At 44.1% G+C, this 21,323-nt stretch overlaps 1 protein-coding gene across 1 annotated transcript in view; it reads left to right on the top strand.

Annotated features, from left to right (window-relative positions):
• The first annotated feature begins 1,485 nt into the window (after window positions 1-1,485).
• WDR11 (WD repeat domain 11) overlaps window positions 1,486-21,323 on the top strand; it is a 165,480-nt gene continuing 145,642 nt past the window's right edge. The window contains 5 exon segments of the mRNA XM_030202606.1: window positions 1,486-1,607; window positions 2,799-2,835; window positions 2,837-2,854; window positions 2,856-2,912; window positions 12,298-12,442. Of these exon segments, the coding sequence (XP_030058466.1) occupies window positions 1,522-1,607; window positions 2,799-2,835; window positions 2,837-2,854; window positions 2,856-2,912; window positions 12,298-12,442 (343 nt within the window). The 5' untranslated portion in view covers window positions 1,486-1,521.

Below are 21,323 nucleotides of genomic sequence, written 5' to 3'. Positions count from 1 at the left end.
GAAGTATAGTCTATCCCTAAAGAGTTCCTTTCTACCAGGGCATAAGTTATTTTGCAATTATGTTAAGTGGAAAAGCAATATGTTTGCATATTTCTCACAAGGTGAAGATGTGATTCCATGTGCTCCAATGAAAGTGAAGGAGAGTTTAATTTTACTTCTGATCTTTATAACACCAGGCTTCCCCAAGGCAGACTACAACAGTTAAGATGAACCCATCAGTACACAGGATATCCTACTACTACTACTACTTAACATTTCTAGAGCGCTACTAGGGTTACGCAGCGCTGTACAAATTAATAACTAAGGACGGTCCCTGCTCAGAAGAGCTTACAATCTAAAGGACGAAATGTCAAGTTGGGGTAGGCTAGTTTTCCTGAATAGAGGTGTTGTGATTAGGTGCCGAAAGCGACATTGAAGAGGTGGGCTTTGAGCAATGATTTGAAGATGGGTAGGGAGGGGGCCTGGCGTATGGGCTCAGGGAGTTTGTTCCAAGCATGGGGTGAGGCGAGGCAGAAAGGGCGGAGCCTAGAGTTGGCGGTGGTGGAGAAGGGTACTGAAAGGAGGGATTTGTCTTGAGAGTGGAGGTTACGGGTAGGGACGTAAGGGGAGATGAGGGTAGAGAGGTAAGGAGGGGCTGCAGATCGAGTGCATTTGTAGGTAAGAAGGAGAAGCTTGAACTGTATGCGGTGTCTGATCGGAAGCCAGTGAAGTGACTTGAGGAGAGGGGTGATGTGAGTATATCGGTCAAGGCGGAAGATAAGACGCGCGGCCAAGTTCTGGATGGACTGAAGGGGGGATAGGTGGCTAAGTGGGAGGCCGGTGAGGAGTAGGTTGCAGTAGTCAAGGCGAGAGGTAATGAGAGAGTGAATGAGAGTTTGGGTGGTGTGCTCAGAGAGGAAGGGGCGAATTTTGCTAATGTTGTAGAGGAAGAAGCGACAGGTCTTGGCTATCTGCTGGATATGCGCAGAGAAGGAAAGGGAGGAGTCGAAGATGACACCGAGGTTGCGGGCAGATGATGGCCATGTATTATTGTATTGTATAGAACGGTGTAGAAAAAGGAGCACAAAATACAGCTTTTACTAGTGATGTTTTTTCACCAGGTTACAATAGTTTTTGAATCTGTTTTAGTGATATTCAGTTTTGATATCACGCTTTCAAATAAATAAAAAAAGTTGTTGTTAAAAAATAATAAAAATTAAAAAAAAAGAGAGAGAGAGATATTGTCCTCCAACTTTTAAGGCACTGCCTATCCAGCTGCAACAGCTTTAGCCTTGATGATCTTCTACTATTGCCATTTGCCTTCCTTTGCTGTCTGTTGTTTTGGGTGTACTTGTGACTCCGCCCACTGCCCGCAAGCCCCGCCCACTAGCTTCAACCCAATCAGGGAAACCGCCTCCTGTTCTCAATCTGACCTCCTTGGGTTGGCGGGTGGCCGCGCGCCGGTCTCGCCGCCGGAAGTGGTTCAACGTCCCCGGAAGTCGGCGGTGACAGAGCCGAGAGAGAGAGACAGACGGGTCCCAAATGCTGCCCTACGCTGTCAATATCAAACTGTCCGCCCGCACCCTAACGGGGGCTCTCAACGCCCACAACAAGGGCGCGCTGGACTGGTGGGTGTCCGCGCGGGGGGGGGGGGGCGGGGGGGCAGCTGAGCGCCAGGGAAAGTGTTGCTGCCGGGGGGGGGGCGGGGCTTTGAAGCCAGACTATGTTGACACCCACCAGATGGGACTTAACGAAGATCTGGCTTTTGTGTCCATTAGAAAAGCATAAAATTCTGCTGCTTTGACACCCTCTTATCTCCAATCCATCTGTCCCTGTCTCTCATCCACCCACCTCCCCCTGTTTTTCACCTTACACCAGGGGCGTAGCTACGGGGGGGGGGGGGGGGGGGGGGGGGGGGGGGGGGGGCCCGGGGGTCCTGGGTAGGGTTACCATATGGCTCCAGAAAAAGGAGGACGGAATTGAGCCAGCGGTGTTTTACTTCCATTGCTTTCCATTGGGTCCCGCAAATTCATCCGGGCCCCTGGTTTGTTACCCCCGCCAGCGAAGCTTCTCAGCGCGGTCTCCGGAGCAGCTGCGTTCCTTGCCCTGCGCTTCTTTCTCCTCCTGTGCACGCTGACGCTCCTTTACGTGAAACTGAGAAGGAGCGTCAGCGTGCACAGGAGGAGCAAGAAGAAAGAAGAGCAGGGCCAGCGAACGCGGCTGCGCCTCAGGCCGGCGCTGATGAAGGCTTCAGCTGGCGTGGGTTGGGGACCCCCGTCAGCAAAGGTATTTGTGAGGGGAAGTGGTAAAGAGGCAAGGGGGGGGGGGAGGGGAAGAAGCAAAGCGAGGCAAGGGGGGGGGCGGCGGCACTCAAAATGTGCCCCCAACCTCAGGCTCTGGCCTCCTCCCACCATGAGGTCTGGCTACACTCCTGCCTTACACATCCCACCTTCTTCCTGTGAGGCTGTCATTGATATGACTTTGCGTTTCGCTTATATATACAGTTATTTATCAACATTTCCTTATTTCTGATCTGAAGAAGAAGGGTTCCCTTCAAAAGCTAATCAAAAATGCATTGTTAGCCCAATAGGAAAGGTAGCATCTTGTTTTATTTTATTTCTATTGATTACAGTGTTGCTTTGTAACTGTTCTGTGAAAAGCTGACCAACTTGGAGCTGATTGTAATCAGATCCCCCAGGACTGTAGTACTGAAGTGTACAGTTCTGCTCAGGTTTCACCTTGGAGTTCTTATCTCCTTATAGCCACCATCCTGGTTTTGTAAATATTCTGTGCTTTCTTTTCTGGTTTCCTTTTCTCAGGGGCTGGCAGGGTTTAATTGCTTATGGATGTCACTCTCCTTGTCCTGGTGGTGGATTTCAAGCACTGCTCAGACTCTACAGGTCCTGGAGCGGCACAAAGCGAATGTGGTGAAGGTAAGATGTGTGGTATCCTCACCTCTGTCTCAGTCTCACTGCGCTGGTGGCTTCAGCACAGGTAGCTTGGGGATATGTGGGTGTTTTTTGCAACTACATTCAAAGCAATTTACATAGTATTTACAGGTACTTATTTGTATTTGGGGCAATGGAGGGTTAAATCACAAGAAGCTGCAGTGGGAATCGAACTCAGAAGCTTTTCTCCCATTTTGTCTTTATGGGATTACACTCTAGGGCTGTTACTCAACTTCACTAGGTGCTAATGCACACCTGTCACAGATGTGCTAAAGTGCTGTGTATTAGTTTTGCCATCTGTGCATGCTAGGTGCTCAGTATTTATTTTTTTGGAGTGGTCAATGGATGTGGATGTGCTAATCAGCTAGGGTGCTAATATTACCACCGTACTAACTGGTTTGCATGTCCATAAAGTGGGAGCCATTTACACCTCCTAAATAGGAGACAGTAAGTGCTCCCACGTTAGTTGTTGAAAAATGGCTGCACACTAACGGCACATACCCAGAAATAAAACAAATATAAAAAGCCCTTTTTGATGACCTGTGCTAGAAGTGGACTTAGCTTGCAGGAAAGACCCACTAAACCCATTCTTAGCATAGCTTAATCTTAGTAAAAGAGCCCTTCAATTAATCTCCTTATCAGCCATGTATTTATTTAGGCTTGCCATTTTTTCTTAGACCTTTCTTGGCCACTGTTTGGAAAACAGGATACTGGGCTAGATGGACCATTGGTCTGACACAGTATGGCTACTCTTATGTCCTAAGTTTGCCACCTAAACTACTCAGTGCCACCGTCCGATTTGTCCTTCATCCACTGTTACATTGTCCACTTCTGTGCCAGCCACTGTATCCCCTAATTCTCCTGTTCCTTGTTCTACCTGGACCTTTTTTAATCTATCATCTCTATCTGACATTACTAGATTCTTTAATTCTATAAAGAAAACCCATTGTACTCTGGAACCTTTACCACCGTCATGGCTTAACAGTCCCAAGCACAATCTTCTTCCCCTGGCTTACTTTATGATCAGTGATAGCCTTTCTAATGGTGCTATCCTTGTTGCTTGAAAGACATCAGTAGAGCATCCTTAAAAAATTCTAAATTCAATAAGGTTGGACTCGTTAAATTAAAGGCCCGATTCTCACAATCCTTTTCTGCTGAAACTCTTGGAGAAAGTTGTTTTCTTTCAACTTGCAGGTCATATTGAAACTTCCCTTCTTTTACACCCTAGACAGTCAGGTTCCTGTTGTGGCCATTCAACCAAAACCATTCTCACTTCTCTTTTAAATGAAATATACTCAGCTTTTGATAATGTCATAACCACACTCTGTAAGCCACTTTGAGCCTACAAATAGGTGGGAAAAGGTGGGATACAAATGCAATAAATAAATAATAGTCTCAGTGTTCACTTAATCTCTCTCGACTTAACTGCCGCTTTTGACTTAGTTGATCATACCCTCTCGCTGTCCCATCTTGCTTCCTCAGGCATATCTTGTAATGCTCTCTCTTGGTTTTCTTCTTTCCAACCGCAAGTTTGTCATCTGCACAAACCAAGGCACTATTCTATTTCCTATTCTGTTTAATATTTTCTTCTTTCCTTTTAGTTGTATGATTCAAAACTCTGGATTCAACTTCTATATGTTGAGGATATTCTCTTAGTTTCCACCTTTGACCCTGTTTCCCCTAATCTTTCAGCTCTTGACTCTGTTGATCAATGGCTAACTAATAATCGTGTAGTTCTTAAGCCGTATAAGTCCTCAGCTCTATAGCTATCTAGATTCTTGTCCAGACAGACCCACACTTAGTCCATCTATCCGTGGCTCCTCCATTGCATTAGCAGACTCAAAATACTTAGGGGTTATTATAGACTCACAACTCTCCTTTTCTTCCTAAATCTCTGCAGTAGTAAGATCATTCTTCGCCTATTTACGTTCCATCTGTTGTCTTTGCCCCTTCCTTGACGATGATGCTTGCTCCATACTCCTTCACACCTTGGTTATAACCAGACTTGATAATTGCAATGTAGTTTACACCGGTCTTGCTGCCCTACGTTTACAAAAAATTAGTCTGTGCAAAATACCGCTATTCGTATTCTTGCCCATGTACGTCTCTTTGATCACATTACTCCTCTGCTCAGTCACCACCATTGGCTCCCAATCTTCTACTGGCCTGCTGGGCTGTTTTGTTCCTGCATGATGGTGTCTGATCTAGTCTACTTTATTTCCACTCCTCCAATTCTCTCCCCCCCCCCCCCCAGCACTCTTTTTCCTTCCTGTCCTTCATTCCTTCCTTCCATGTGTGTTATTTAACTATTATTTATTATATTATGTATAGTAAACCACTTCGATGGTCCTCCCATGAGCAGTATCAAACTCTTGAATAAACTTGGAATCTGGTAACTGTTAGAATTTTTAGAAGAGTTATACAATAAACAAGGTAACTCAGGTATACTATCACAGAAAATATGGCTTTACTATATAAACCAAAATAATACCTGCATGCAACTATTGGGCATTAGAACAGACTGCTAGCTTCGTTCTGATTGTGTTCCAATATATACAATTTCTGTAAGACAAAGGGTTCATTGCTGGCCTCCTGGAATTCTAATTACTACAAATTCAATAGTACAGAAGTACTTACAAAGAACATTTTTCTAGAAGATAAGAGCTAATGAGACATTTTGGAGGCAAGGACATGGTTCCCAAAATAATTAGAACCTTGCTGTAAAATTAGTCAGCTTTGGCCAAAGTGTCCCTCTTCCAATTTCCTATTATCTAACAAAGATCAAAGGACTTGTTACAGGGCAATTTCCTATACTTATACTGTAAAGCAGAGTAAGGATCAACTGGAAAATCAGGAGTGGACTTTCACACTGAAAACAAGAGAGATTCATGTACAGAAGGCTTCCAGATTTGAAAAGCAACAAATGCTACACCAGTTGATGGTCAAATACTCTCTCAGGAAGACCAAACAAATTAAGCATCTACCCCAAGGCACCCCCTTGGAGGGACATTCATATGCTGGATCTTCTTAGGATGAAAATATTTCAGAATCCTATGCTCCAGCTCCTGCATATTTTATATTGGCTCTTCGTGAGCCCAGTAGACTCTAAACATTCTGCAAAACGTAGATCTAACATAGTTTCTCCCTCAAAAATAAACATTGGGATCTTCAGTCATTAAGTAGCCAAAGGCAAAGCGTGTAGAAAAGACATGATCAGATGAAATTTAGTGTTTTACGGGATGGTATAGATAGCTTTTGCCATTGATATTGGTGCTCAGAGACTCATATGGCTATGGGTCTTGGACCTTAGGTACAACACGCAGGAAAAGTTTGCTGATGCACTCTGCAGGAGAGAAAATGTCTTTGGAGATAAGGTTAAGGAAGAGGTAGTTCAGATAAAATATCACTGTTCTGTGCTTCAGACCTTGTCTGCAGCCTCTTCTGAGTCGCTTTCCGAATCATCCAGGAGATGTGAGTGGGACAGCTAGGACACAGTTCTGTCGGCTCAAGAGGTACTGTGCTCTTGCCCCCTTAATCCCATCATCAGCAACAGGAACCTCGCTTTCACCCCATGCAGCAGAGGTCAAAAAGCCACAGCTATTTTCCCATCTAAAACCTGGGATGGGGTTTTAATAGGATCCATGAGAGCATAGCCTGCATCCCGGTTCTAGGGAACATTTTCTAAGTTCACATACTCATGTTCTCAGAATAACTCGATATAGATTGAAACTGTTTATTGGTAACCCTGCCAGATTGCCCACCAGTTTCTTGAATAAGCTTTCACTTTCAAAATGTGCTTTTAAAGGAACTCTCCCTCTTAGAGACCTGCGTAGTGGACCGTATTCATCGTGGAAAGAGCTTGGAGACTTTACTCCAAGTATCTCCAGATAACAAAGAAAACGAAGGGACTATACCTCATCATAGAATTAAGGACCTTGAACAAATTACCTTTAAAAGATGTTCAAGATGCTTCCATGGGGCACTTTAATGCTTTTCTTTCAAAAAGAGGACTGGCTAAGCTCCCTGGATCTCAAGCAAACGTACCCCCATATTTATTTATTTATTTATTTATTTATTTGTATCCCACATTTTCCCACCTTTTTGCAGGCTCAGTGTGGCTTACATTTTACTGTTAACGGCGTTAGCCGATTCCGGTCTGAACAAATACATGGTATGAATGATTACACAGTGATATTGTGGTATGATAGGCAATTGGGGGGAACTTAAAGAGGGAGAGGAAGAGTCAGGTAATGACCATTACGGTCTTTGGTTGTATTGTATCACAAGTGTTCGATATTTTATGTTGGGTCGGTGGGGTATGCTCTTCTGAACAGGTCTGTCTTTAGTGCTTTCCGGAAATTTAGGTGGTCGAGCGTAGTTTTTAATGCGTTTGGTAGTGCGTTCCATAGTTGTGCGCTTAAGTAGGAAAAGCTGGGTGCATAGGTGGATTTGTATTTGAGTCCTTTACAGCTTGGGTAGTGGAGGTTTAAGTATGATCGTGTAGATTTTGTGGTGTTTCTGGTTGGTAGATCGATGAGGTCTGTCATGTATCCTGGTGCCGTGCCATAAATAATTTTATGAACAGTTGTGCAGATTTTGAAAGTGATCCGTTCTTTGATTGGTAGCCAATGCAGTTTTTCTCGGAGTGAAATACAGATATGTATCCAAGTTTCAGGCAGTACCCTCAGATTTGTAATAGGGACACACCTCCTGCGTATGCATACTACACATCAGTCTAGCGTCAATACCGCAAGACTTCACAAAATGCCTGTCCATGTAATAACGCATGTCTCTGCAAGCCGGGGGTGCATATGTTTCCTTGTCTGGAAAATTGGTTGATCCAAGAGCATACAGTGGGTCTAGAAAAAGTCCAGAGAAAGGGGATGGAGCATCTCCCTTACGAAGAAAGGCTAAAACAGGTTAGGTCTCATCAGGGTGGAAAAGGCAACTGAAAGGGGATATGATAGAAATATATATAAGCACAGGCGCAGTACGTTTCGATAATGTCAGCAGGCTGAGCTGTGTAGCCCAAAACTAGCCCAACTCACACAAGGAGCAAACTAACTAGCCTAATTAAGCATGAAATACCCCAATCTGGTAACAGTGGCTGCAAAGTATGGCTAGTAAGAGTTTCTGATCGACTCCTTCTCTGCGCATATCCAGCAGATAGCCAAGACCTGTCGCTTCTTCCTCTACAACATTAGCAAAATTCGCCCCTTCCTCTCTGCGCACACCACCCGAAACTCTCATCCATCCTCTCTCATTACCTCTCGCCTTGACTACTGCAACCTACTCCTCACCGGCCTCCCACCTTAGCAGTCATATGATGGAGCAGCATTACACACACGTCTGTCACTCTCCTTCTCTTGTAGCCTTCCTTCTGTCCTAATACCCTTCTAAGAGCCCTCTGGAAAGGACAGCCACACTCACTTTAGTCATGTTGTGCCGACCTGGGGGGGGGGGGGGGTTGGGTTCGGCAAGAGGGGAATGAAGAAATATGTTAGCCTTGCTAGCCCTTGCTCTCAGTAAAATACAGGCCAATGGCTCGTAATAAGAGCTAGGCTTCTTAAAATCAAAATAATCTCTGATACAAAAGAGATTGTAGAAATCAGAGATCACCTTTGACACAGTTACATTTTACTGTAGCAAATGCTGAAGTAAGTGCTCAGAGAGCTTACAGAGGGGTGGAGGGAATCTACCTCTGTAGATAATGAGGAGACTGGCACCTACAAGACGTCAATGAGCAAAGAGTTTGCTATGGTTATGTAGAGATAGTACTGGTCAGCTGCACCCCGGGTGAGAACATCCAAAGGAGGGGGCTTAGGGAGAGTTTTGGGGGAACATGCAAAGTCATCTAATAAGATGCGCTCTGAGCATATCTGTTATACTTAGAGTTTGATAGTATGTGAAGCTCATTTTGATCAACTGAAAGGTCCAAGAACTCTGGTGACAAAGCTGCGGTCCATTGAAATGAATAGGGTGAAAATAGTATAAAAATGGAATCAGAAGGGTATTAGAACAGAAGGAAGGCTACAAGAGAAGGAGGGTGACACGTGTCGTGGACTGCTGTCAACCATACGCCTGATTTGCCTGTACTGCTATTGGTAAGATTGAATAAACTATCTTCTTATATCCCAGTGAGTCCTTCTGATTATGGAGTTCGTTAATTCCTGGACTGTGTAAGAGCAGTCTGGGGAAGGATGAGGTCAGAATAGGTGGGGGAACACGCAAATTAAATACATAGGGCATTCCAGACATTCATTCAGACAAAAAAAAAGGATGTGGTCTCCACAATGACAACCTGGATGAAGCTGGTTTTGTCATTGATGAAAACGGGAGCTGGGCAGACTTCTACGGTCTACGCCCTGATCGTGACTGAATAGATAGGGATGGGCTGGAGGGGCTTCGATGTTAGCTTCAGAACTTTTAGTACAAGAACAGTGCTGGGCAGACTTCTACGGTCTGTGCCCTGAGAAAGGCAAGGACAAATCAAACTCAGGTATAAAGTATCACATACCATGTAAATGAATTTATCTTGTTGGGCAGACTGGATGGACCATTCAGGTCTTTATCTGCCATCATTGCTATGTAAGAGTGAGGGAAGATGATGGAGACTGTATATCGCAGCACCAGTATTAAATGTAGTACTCCGAACAGAGAAGTTTGTAATAACAATAATTGTCCAGTCCATGGCACAGAGGACTTGACATGACTGTGCTTCGGCACTAGGCCTCCGCCAGGAATCGGCAGTACCAAAACACGTCTCTGATGAACTAAAGTAGCCTTATGAGGTGGGCTTGAGATGAACGTCAGTGTAAATGCCTCAAAAGCAAAAAGCATGTCTGTGCCACAAAATCAGTATTGTGTCAAGTTCCTCTGTGCCATGGGTTGACCAATTGTTATTACAAACTCTTTCTGCTGGAGTACCACATGTTTTAAAGACTAATGGTGTGATATTCAGTCGCTCTCCATCATCTGTTGTCTTTCCTTACTCTTTCATCCACATTCTCCGCCCTGTGAAAAGTGTTTCCAAATATTCTTCTAAGTCTACACTCTGCAACCACAATTCATAGCCTCTGGTTCTACCACCCCTCATCTCTGGAAAAAGATATTGTTTGTTTTTTAATACTTTCACGTGCTTAAAACTCCTGTGTCATATCTCCCTGCTCCTCCTTTCCTCTAGGGCAGCAGTTCCTAAACCTGATCCTGGAGGCACCCCAGCCAGTCAGGTTTTCAGGATATCCACAATGAATATTCATGAGAGAGATCTGCAGTGAAGACAATGCATGCAAATCTGAGAATATTCATTGTGGATATCATGAAAATCTGACTGGCTGGGTGCCTCCAGGACCGGGTTTGGAAACCACTGCTATAGGGTGTTGTACGTATTCAGATCTTTAGGTGTTCTCTGAGGACAGCAGGATAGGAATCCTCAAAAACCTTCTTCCTCCCCAAGGAGCTGTGTCCTGAGAAGCTTGCCCTGAATGGAGGAGGTCCCACACGGGTGGTAGACTCTGGAAAAGTTCTGGAGAAAGTTCCTGCAAGGGCTCTGTTGGATGATCATACCTTTATTTAGGATCCTGTCTGAGAACATGAGTAAATGATTGATACAGGCTGAACTTCACTATGCAACACTGCTAGAATATTGCAGAGTGAAGAGAGTTCCAATGGGGGTTAGATGTGTTTGAAAGAACATATAATATGGGGTTTAATAAGTGGAATTGTATTTGTGTTGCTTAGATTTGATGAATTGCAGTTGAAATATTTTAATCCATTTCTAGCACAACTGTAAATTTGGCTCTCTTCTATTTTCAGAATATATGGCCATGTGTTAGCCTTAGCATGTGGTCATGTAAAACAAAATTACCGCAGGACATTTATCGACATTAAGGGTTCCTGTATTATGGATGCACTAACCAGTTAGCATGGTGGTAATGTCGGTGTGCTACTTTATTAGCACATTTGCCTCATTCTCTGTCCCTAACACGCCGCCTCAAAAATAAAATAGTGCAGTTTCATATACAGATGTAAAACTAACGTAGAACGCTGTATGTTAGCACCTAAGAACTCCAAAGCTACGTATCTTTTGCTGGTTGGTTTTACTTCTTAAAACAAAGAGAAAACTACCGACTTCAAACTTCAGTAAAATACTCAATATTATAATGTGAAAACAATTCTGGAGCTGAGGAGACATTTAAACTAGTTTTTGGTCTGTTCTAGGGAATCTGACCTGGATATTCAATGGCAGGCCTAATCCAGGCACTGGTATTTAATATCTGGGTATGACTGGCCGCCTGGCCACCACAAGTTAGCTGAATAGAACAGTCTTTTTGCTTCCTAACTTTATCCGGCACTTACCTGGATAGTGGATTGAATATTGCCCCAACCAAGTAAATCCCAGTGCTGCCCCAACTCCTTCCGCAGACCACCCTGTACTAACCAGACTCCGTGGCTGGTTCTTTCAGCTGGGGTTTCCACCCTTCCTCCACTGCTAACTCCAGATTGCGTTCCTTTTATCTTGCTGCACCATATGCCTGGTAACGGTAACGGAATTCAAACATGCGTGGGATAAACATAAAGGAATCCTGTTCAGAAATGGATCCTAAGGAGCTTAGCCGAGATTGGGTGGCAGAGCCAGTGGCGGGAGCTGGAGATGGGCTAGGCAGACTTATACGGTCTGTGCCAGAGGCGGTGGTGGTAGGGGACTGGTGGTTGGGAGGCGGGATAGTGCTGGGCAGACTTATACGATCTGTGCCAGAGCCGGTGGTGGGAGGCGGGGTGGTTGGGAGGCGAGGATAGAGCTGGGCAGACTTATACGGTCTGTGCCAGAGCCAGGGTGTGGGAGGTGGGGCTGGTGGTTGGGAGGCGGGGATAGTGCTGGGCAGACTTAACGGTCTGTGTCCTGAAGAGCACAGGTACAAATCAAAGTAGGGTATACACAAAAAGTAGCACATGTGAGTTTATCTTGTTGGGCAGACTGGATGGACCGTGCAGGTCTTTTTCTGCCGTCATCTACTATGTTACTATAATAGACTTCCTGAGCCGGTACGTCAAGCTCGATCTCTGACCGTCTTCAAATCTAAGCTAAAAGCCCACCTTTTTGATGCTGTTTTTAACTTCTAACCCTTATTCACTTGTTCAGAACCCTATTTTATCATCCTCACTTTAATATTCCTTATCCTTATTTGTCCTGCTTGTCTGTCCTAATTAGATTGTAAGCTCTGTTGAGCAGGGACTGTCTCTTCGTGTTCAAGTGTACAGCGCTGCGTACGTCTACTAGCGCTATAGAAATGATAAGTAGTAGTAAGAGCCTTGTTTTGACAACTGTGTTTGATGTACTAAGTGCTTTCTTTCAACTTCTTCTCATCAGGTAAAATGGGCCAGAGAAAACTATCATCATAATGTTGGTTCTCCATATTCTTTGCGTCTTGCGTCAGCAGATGCAAGTGGGAAGATAATTGTTTGGGATGTCGCAACGGGAATGGCTCGCTGTGAAATCCAAGAGCATAGCAACCTATACAGGTAAGGCCGGATTCTGCGTTTCTTTATACTGTCCCTTCTGCAGGACCCCTGCTGGGTCTGAGAGTAAGGTCAAGCGTTTGCAGTAGTATCTCATCTGCAGCCTCTGTCCTCTCAATCTGTGATGTTTGGGAGGGACAGAGACATGTAGGGACTCAAGAGAAAATTGACTTGGCTATGGGATTGGAAGCCAGTGAATGGCCCAATGTTTTGAGAGAGCTGCTAGGAAAGAATAAGGAGACTGCTCAGCGAGCTTTAAAGCACTTCAGGCAGTTCAGTGCAATTTGAGCATCACCAGGACACGCTGGGGCAGACTACAAACTGTGGATGATCCGAATATAAAAGAGACTAAGAATCCGAGCATACCCTCATTAACGGGCTGTAAAACTGATGTATGCACCTTCAGGCAAGCGTGGAAATGAATCTTTAATGCTCAGCTCACTGTGGGGACCCCAGGACTCATTAGAGAAGGCATTACAATAGGATATTTGCTGTGCTTTGACATTTATCTAATCATCTTCCCTCAGGCAGAGTACTACCAGTTTCACAGCTACTGGCCCCTGGGGGTGTTTTCCACATATCTGCTAAAGATCGTGGCCGTACAGAATATATTTCCGTCATTCAGACATGACAGCGTATGGTCTTTGGTCCTTAAAATGCATATGTCGTTCGCCTCTGCCACCAGTGCATTAACTTTTAATTGATCTGCCTCCAAAGGATCTCCTGGGTGATACTCCTGTGATAGTGTTGGGGAGTGAACATGGAGAGCCATGCTTGTGGGGAGCCCCATCTGGCCATTTCATTGCATCATTGGATACTTTATCAGCCAAGAATACTGCAGTGTTCAGGGGATGAAGGTTAAAAATAGTTATTCATAGCTTGATATTCCGCTTCATTCAGCAAGGTCTAAGCAGTGTATAAACAAGAGAAATAGGAAGAAAACACCATAAAAACACAAGATAGCCATACTGGGTCAAACCAATGGTCCATCTAGCCCAGTATCCTGTTTCCAACAGTGGCCAATTCAGGTCACAAGTACCTGGCAGAAATCCAAATAGTAGCACCATTCAATTCTACCGATCCCAGGGCAAGCGGTGGCTTCCCTATGTCTGTCTCAATAGCAGACTATGGACTTTTCCTCCAGGAACTTGTCCTCCAGAGCTTAACTATCCTTTGAGTGAAAAAATGTTTCCTCCTATTTCTTTTAAAAGTATTTCCTTGTAATTTCGTTAAATGTCCCTTGGTCTTTGTACTTTTTGAAAGGGTAAAAACGATTCACTTTTACCTTCTACACCACTCAGGATTTTGTCGACCTCAGTCGTATCTCCCCTTGGGGCAGGTTGTGAACTAAGTGCTCTCTGTTCCTCCAGGGGACAAGTTTAAGGGAATAAGAATATACAGTACACGCATAAAAACACGTTACGTTGATGAGATGATGCTTGCTTATTCATGCGCCATGTGTATTTATTTATTTATGTATTGCATTTGTATCCCACATTTTCCACCTCTTTGCAGGCTCAATGTGGCTTACAATATATCATGAGTAGTGGAGTATTGCAAAAAGATCTTGGGTAAACAGGATAATGATAAAGCATGATGATAGTATAACAGCAAATATCGTAAGGCAGTTCTGGATATATGAGTTCACATTTGTTGATCTTTGTGGTATGCCTTGTTAAAGAGATGGGTCTTCAGTTTGCGGAAGTTAGTTAGTTCATAGATCATTTTAAGTTACGCGGCAGCGTGTTCTAGAATTGTGTGCTCAAGCAGGAAAAAGGCATTCCCGGGCCATAGTTTTGACACAGCAGGGGTGCAGTTGCAATATACTCACATATCTCATAACCCATGTGGGTACGTTTATGCATGAGCACATTTATATGTGATTTGGAGCAATTGCGTTTATGTACCATTGGGACAGGCTCCTTTGATGGTTTTCGTAGACTAATTGCTGTGCACATTATTAGTAACTTGTCAGTTAAAGCTGGTAGAGCGTGAAAATGCAGAAACTTTAAACAGAGAAGAATTGGCATATTCCTTGTGGTGTCCATGTTTAGGAATCAATTATCTCCTCGTTATGCTGTTTCCCTGAGGCAAAGCAAGCTTAATATATTAGCTACACCTAGATCTGTTGACATCGCTGCATTGATCTTCAACTATCATAAGCATCTAATAACTATTTCCTTAGCATCCCTCCGGACCGGACCAGGATTGGACTGATGGGTTGTGCTCGCCTACCAGCAGGTGGAGACTGAGAAAAACTCTGACTCTAGAGAGCCAATAGGAGCCCTGGCCATGTGACCTTAGCCTCAGTATTTTCTCAGTCTCCCAGCAGGTAGGAAGTGAGCCCATTAGTCTCTCTCCTTTTCTCTTTAGATATTACAGATATTTGTGATAATTCTTCTGTGCCTGGAATCTTATTTAGAGGCTTGACAGGGTTTCCTTCTCTTCTTTCTTTGACAGCCTCGGGGGTGTTAAACTCGGGTGTCTCGAGTCCACCCCCTTCCTCCCCATCTCCCTGGCTTAGCAGGGAAGGGCCGTCCCTTTCTGGAAAGGTGTACCGTCTTTGGGAGAGGCAGCCACTTTTAACAGGCAGCTGCTTTAAAAGAATTAAATCAAATAAAAGGAAATTCAAAGAAGCAGCCTTTCTTTCCCCAGACTTCTAACGAGCAGGCAGCTCCAGTGTTTTATAATTGAGGGGTTATAAAAAAAAAAAAAGAAGAAAATAATTTAGTGTCTGAGACTTTAAACAGCGATTTTTCTCGTCAGATTTAATTTCCTCCATTTTCTTGCGTTTTGGCGGCAGCAGTTTAAACAAATGAAAAAAAAAAGAAAGAAAGGTGCGAACCGCGTAAGCGCAGCCACCTGTTTTTTCCGATATGGCTTAAAAGTTCAAACAGCTGCTGTCGGTCAGCATCGCGCAGTTCACGCAGCCGGAACGTGTAAATTTACTCTCCCTTCTAGGTTTCTTCGGGTCCGGTGCTGCCTCCGGTTTTTTCGGGGCCTTTTTCGCCGGCTGTTGTTTTTTCGCCGTTCCACTGGGCTCCACTTGTTCGGAGGTGTCAGGCGCGCTGTCGATCGCCACGGGGCCAGTGGCGCAAACGGCGGCCATTTGTTTTCTCCCTCCATCTTATCAGTCGGGGATCTCTCTGCTGAAGGTAAGGCTGCAGTTCATAGAGCAGTTCGGCTCCAAGATGTGTACACTTTTGTATGTGCTGAACGGCGTATTCTAAAATGCTCTTCACATCAGCAGGCAATATTTGGTTGAAAGGGGGCTCCTTTCATATATATATAACAAGCTTTTCTTCTTTTAAATTTCTATGTATCACGGGCTGTTAACACTAGTTTTTTCTGGTGCTCGGTCATTTTTCATTGCCTGGTGGAAAATCTACATCTTATCATAATATCATAATTCATTTCAAGCATTTTCCTCAATAGCTGTAGTATTATACAGTGTTTTAAGAACTTTAGAAACTTTCTCTATAGGCATAGAGTAAATTTCTGACTTTCTCATTCCCTGGTGAATAGGACTACATTGTCTAAGAGTCAATTGATTGGTACTTTGCAATTCTGACCATAATATCTTAGTTCCTTTCAAGCATTTTACTCCATGCCTATGTTTATAGTGTTTTAAGAACTTAACAGACAATCACTCTCAATGGCTGTAGTGTTATACAGTTTTCTTTTTCCGACTTTAAGAAGCCTTCTCTAGAGGCATACAGTATATTGTTCAGATGCCATGGGGATATATCAGCTTTTCATATTCTCTGAGGGACAGTCCTGTCTACCAAGCTCCCAATCACTCAGCTGCCTTAGCAGGCATGCTTTATTCAGTCTTCCCTTCTTTTCCAACTGCCTTGAAGCCTCTCATATTTCATTTTAGCTTTCTTCTGGTTTTACGGGACATATGGTCACTTAGAGAATAAAGTCATCCTTTCACTTAAAGATAGTGGACGGTCCTCAAACCATCTACTCGTGTTTGTCTCTACTCTATCAGTTCAGCATTGGCAGATTATAAACATCCTGGTTTGGTCCAGTATGCCTATACATACCATCGCTATCTCTTCCTCTTCCTTAGAGACCTGATGTTATATCAGCTTTCTTGAATTCAGATACAGTCTTGTCTACACTGCCTTCACCAAGTGGCTGTGGCACAACTTCACTTTTTTCGTTACAGGTAATTTCCAAGTTTGTCCTTTGGAGTGAAGGCGCATAGAATGAAAATGAGTGTTCTTTCAATTGGAAGGGGATTCACTCACTTCCTGTGTATTTATGCCATAGGTACATAAGTATGGTTATGCTGGGTAAGGCCTAAAGTCCATCAAGTCCAGCATTCATATCTAATGGGCATAGGTACATAAGTTTTGCCATTCTGGGGAAGCTCAAATGTCCACCTTTCTACAGCCAGAACAGCATTAGAGAAAAAAACAAACAAAAAAAAACTCTCACGAGAGTATCGAACAGAAATCTCTGCTCCAAAAGCAAAGCTTTGCAGTAATTCTGCAAACTAACGCATACAATATTTGCCATGGCTGTTCACCACTAGGAACACCGGGGACCCTGGGCCTAGGTTCGGTGTTTTAACCTGAAACAAGCTCAACATTCATATCTATTGGGTGTGAGTCTGGTACTACTACTACTACTTAACATTTCTAGAGCGCTACTAGGGTTACGCAGCGCTGTACAAATTAACAAAGAAGGACGTTCTCTGCTCAAAGGAGCTTACAATCTACATCTCAGTGAGGGAGGACGCATGACCGTGGTACGTGGATTACTGGTATGTGGATTAAGAAATTACGTTCATACTGGGACAATTCTTTTCTGTCCGGAGCGTACTACCATAGCATCTATATTCAGAACTTACCCAACTATGGAACGCCATAGAGATAGGGTTGGAGTTTGTAGCCCTATTTAACTGGTGTCCTTGGTCACCCTTCCTCTTCTCCTCAGGATCCAGAGAATGGCTAGTTTTTTGCTTATGCATTAACCGGTCATTTCAGCAGTACTCTCTCTTCCGTTCTTTTTAGATCTAAGAGGATGTTCCTTGCGCTCTTAGGGTCATTTTATTCTTACCTAGACGACTACCTAATTGGAGAAAGTCTTATCAGCAGAGTTCTCAGGTCACGCACCGGGTGTTGCATTTCTTACAGTCTCTAGGTTGGGTGATTGTAGCCAGGCCTCTCATTTGATCTCTCATCAGATATCTCTGATTTTCTCTTTGTTTAGTCAGGTTGGCGCACAGTCTTTTGTCTCCTCTGCAAACATCTCAGTTTATATTTTTCTTGGTGACCTTGGGCCTTCGGCCATTTCCTCGCTCTATTCTGCAGAATGCAATTTTACTTTCTAATGCCCAAGAAGGAATTTTCCTTCATCCTATTGCGAATCTCAGGGTCATCAATCACGCTATTTAAGTGTCATCTAGTTATCTCAAGAACCTTAGTTCTGGCATTGGGATGCTTCGTGCAGTACACTTTTTGGCAGAAGCTTGTTTGTATATTTTTTTTTCTGGGGGACCTCAGCAATTCGTTTTACCTTCGGGTGAATTTTGTTTTCCCTACTGACAAACAAGGCGGAGAGAGCTATGTTGGTCCTTGCCATGGCAATGGGTTAGGTCATCCGCCAAGGAGGAGTTAAGAGTATACTCTTGAGTTTGTACTCATTTTTTCTTAGTTGTGTCACCCTGCATTTAGGTGAATGGACTCTCATTTTTTCAGCCTTACTTCCTCACTGCGACACTTCAGGGCTATCTTTTTTTGCCTTCAGGCTCACGAACATTTCTTGCTTCTTCCGTTCAGCAACAGTCTTGACGGAGACAGGGACAGATGCCAACGTCCAGCAGGGGTTTTTCAACCTTCTTTATGCGTTTCTTCCGTCATCTCACTAGGTGTTTACGCAGAACCAAGGCACCCTTCTACATCCGGACCCCCAGTCACTCAAACTTATGGCGTGGTTACTGGGTCCGCAACATCTTTGATATTTCGCAGGAAGTACTTCAAGTTTTAATTGCTTCCAGACAGAAATCTACATTAAAGTCCTATGAATCAAAGTGGCGACGGTTCACTCTGTGGTGCTCCTCTCGCCACTTCATTCCACAAACAGTATCCATTTTGCATGTTTTGGAATATCTTCTGCATCTTGCGAAATCTTGTCTGTCTTACTCATCCATTAGAGTTCATTTGGCAGCTCTATCAGTGATGCATGATACTGTTGACAACCGCACGCTTATGCAGCATCCACTGTCAAAGCGGTTTCTTAAAGGAGTCCTGCACCTGTACCCCCCGCTTCGTCCATCAGCTAGGTGAACTAGGTGAACAGACTCTTAAAGTTCTGTTTTCTAGTAGCCATAACGTTTCTATAAAGTTTTCCTCTTCAAGCAGTGTTTCCTAGTAGCCATTGCAGCAAGTAGATCTATGTGTGGAATACTTCTACGGTTGGTAACTTCTTTTCGGTCTGCTGTAGTTTAAAGTTTTCACCTTTCCCAATCGGTTTTTTCTTATTGGTTTTGTCCTTCTAGCCAGTAGGACGTAAAAGTTTTTCATTGTTTCTAACCGCTATATCGCGAAGGATCAAGGAAATGAGAATGTCTATTCTCTTCTGGCTGAGAGGGCAGTTCAACAGCATATTACAACTATTCCACAACTTCAGAAGCGGGCTCTATTCTTACTACGGCCGCTTTTTGGTGCCTCTCGGTGCACATTGTAAGTTGGCAAATTAGTCCTAGTTTCATTTTTATTTGCCCATTGGGACACATACCTGTAGTTGTCGCAGGTGGACTATGCAGCTGAACATTTCTCTGCAGTTTTCATAGGGTCCCTCCCTTCAGATTACTGCTTTTGGTACTTCCATCAGTCCAATCCTGGTCCGGTCCGGAGGGATGCTAAGGAAGGAGAAATTAGATCTTACCTGATAATTTGCTTTCCTTTAGTCCCCTCCTCAGGGACCGGACCAGGCCCACTCCCATGTTCTCTCTACTCTTAGCTTCTTTTATTAAGTAGGAAGTGTATTCAGTAGGAAGTGTATTCATTCCTTTACGATTCGTGGAACAATACTATATATATACAGAACTTTACGTGGTCTATACCACTTCTCTGGTGGTTGCTGGTGAGCTCAATTGTTGGAATCCTATCTATAAAACCTTAAATACGCCATACCACTTCTCTGGTGAGAGTTGTGGCTGAGCTCAGTTGCTGGAATATCTATAAAACCTTAAATATGATTTACCACTTTTCTGGTGAGAGTTGCTGGTAAGCTCAGTTGATGGAATATATATAAAATCTTAAGTGGGCCATACCACTTCTCTGGTGAGAGTTGCTGGTGAGCTATAAGACAAATGAGCCATACCACTTCTCTAGTGAGAGTTGCGGGTGAGCTATATTATACGTGAGCCATACCACTTCTCTGGGGAGAGTAGCTGGTGAGCTATATTACATGTGAGCCATATCGCTTCTCTGGTGAGAGTTGCTGGTGAGCTATAGTACAAGTGAGCCATACCACTTCCCTGGTGAGAGTTGCTGGTGAGCTGTAATACATATCGGGCCATACCACTTCTCTGGTGAGAGTTGCTGGTGAGCTCTGATACTTGGCATTGCCGAGTGCTTTGTGGCTGCTAGGATTCCATACGGCACATAAGGTCTTTCTTTCTTTCCTGCCTTTGTTATTCAAATACTGAGGCTAAGGTCACATGGCCAGGGCTCCTATTGGCTCTTCTAGAGTCAGAGTTTTTTTCTCAGTCTCCACCTGCTGGTAGGCGAGCACAACCCATCAGTCCAATCCTGGTCCGGTCCGGAGGGACTAAAGGAAAGCAAATTAGCAGGTAAGATCTAATTTCTCCTTAGTTTAAAGTGCCATCAAGCAGATACAAGCTTACAGAAGTCAAAACTATTTTTACCTAATAATTCAGATGGTTACATACAACAAAGCTATTGGTACTTCCTGCACACAAATTTATTTAAACATTTATAACCTACTCACCTTCTGTTCTGAGCAGCTCCCAATTAAACATCAGAAATACTGTTCTTTAAAATGCACAATAAACAAACCACAAATAGAAAAGTAAGATGTTAAAGTTTGTTAATTAAAAAGTGTCATCCTCACCTGAATTTCCTTCGTCTATGTAAGTAAAATAGATCAGTGACTGTGCTGGCATTATTGAAATGAGTGCAGATAGGTTCTTCCCAGGCCCTGCAGTGATAAGCCAGAGAGCCCTGGTAGGTTTGATCCTGGCTTTGCAGGCCCCACAATGACATAAGGACTTCTGGATAGGGCTGTCTGGCTTATCAGTGCCAACAGTCCCTCCTTTCCAGTCCCTCTTTCAAGATCAAAGGCTATATAAACAGGAGTGGCCCAAGGGCATCTGATATCTACGCAAGCCTTCAGCCATGCCCCTGCCCTGTAGTCCAGAACCTCCTTACTCCTCTCTATCCTCCCCCCCAAGGTGGCCAGCATTTCTCCCTCCCTACATACCCCACCTCCACTCAGATCCAGTATCTTCACATTCTCTCCCTAAACTGTTGTCCCCTCTGATCCAACACATTCCCTTCTTCTTCCTACCTCCTTCTCCACTAGGGTTCAACATCATCCTCTCCCCTTCCTTACCTGGTTCCATGTCCATCATCTTCCACTCTTCCTTCCCTTTCCCCTGCTACTTCTGCGTGGGTACTTGGCACTGTCATTGGACCCTTCAGTAGAGGCCCATTCTGAGCACTACGACATTGTACCCTCCACCTACTGACAGGAAATGCATTGGAGGAGGGTGAGAGAGAACTTGAATGTGGTCCCGTGTCAATACTGAGTTCCATTGCAGCAGCCAGGAAGGGAAAAGGGGAGATGAGAGACCCCTCTAACGTGCTAGGTGGATGCTTAATCCATCTTAGTGGCAAA

This window comes from Microcaecilia unicolor, chromosome 5 (assembly GCF_901765095.1).
Source record: "Microcaecilia unicolor chromosome 5, aMicUni1.1, whole genome shotgun sequence".
NCBI classification, from domain to species: Eukaryota; Metazoa; Chordata; class Amphibia; order Gymnophiona; family Siphonopidae; genus Microcaecilia; species Microcaecilia unicolor.
The sequence above is the reverse complement of the archived record's forward strand: the minus strand, read 5'-3'. Positions and strand labels throughout refer to the sequence as shown.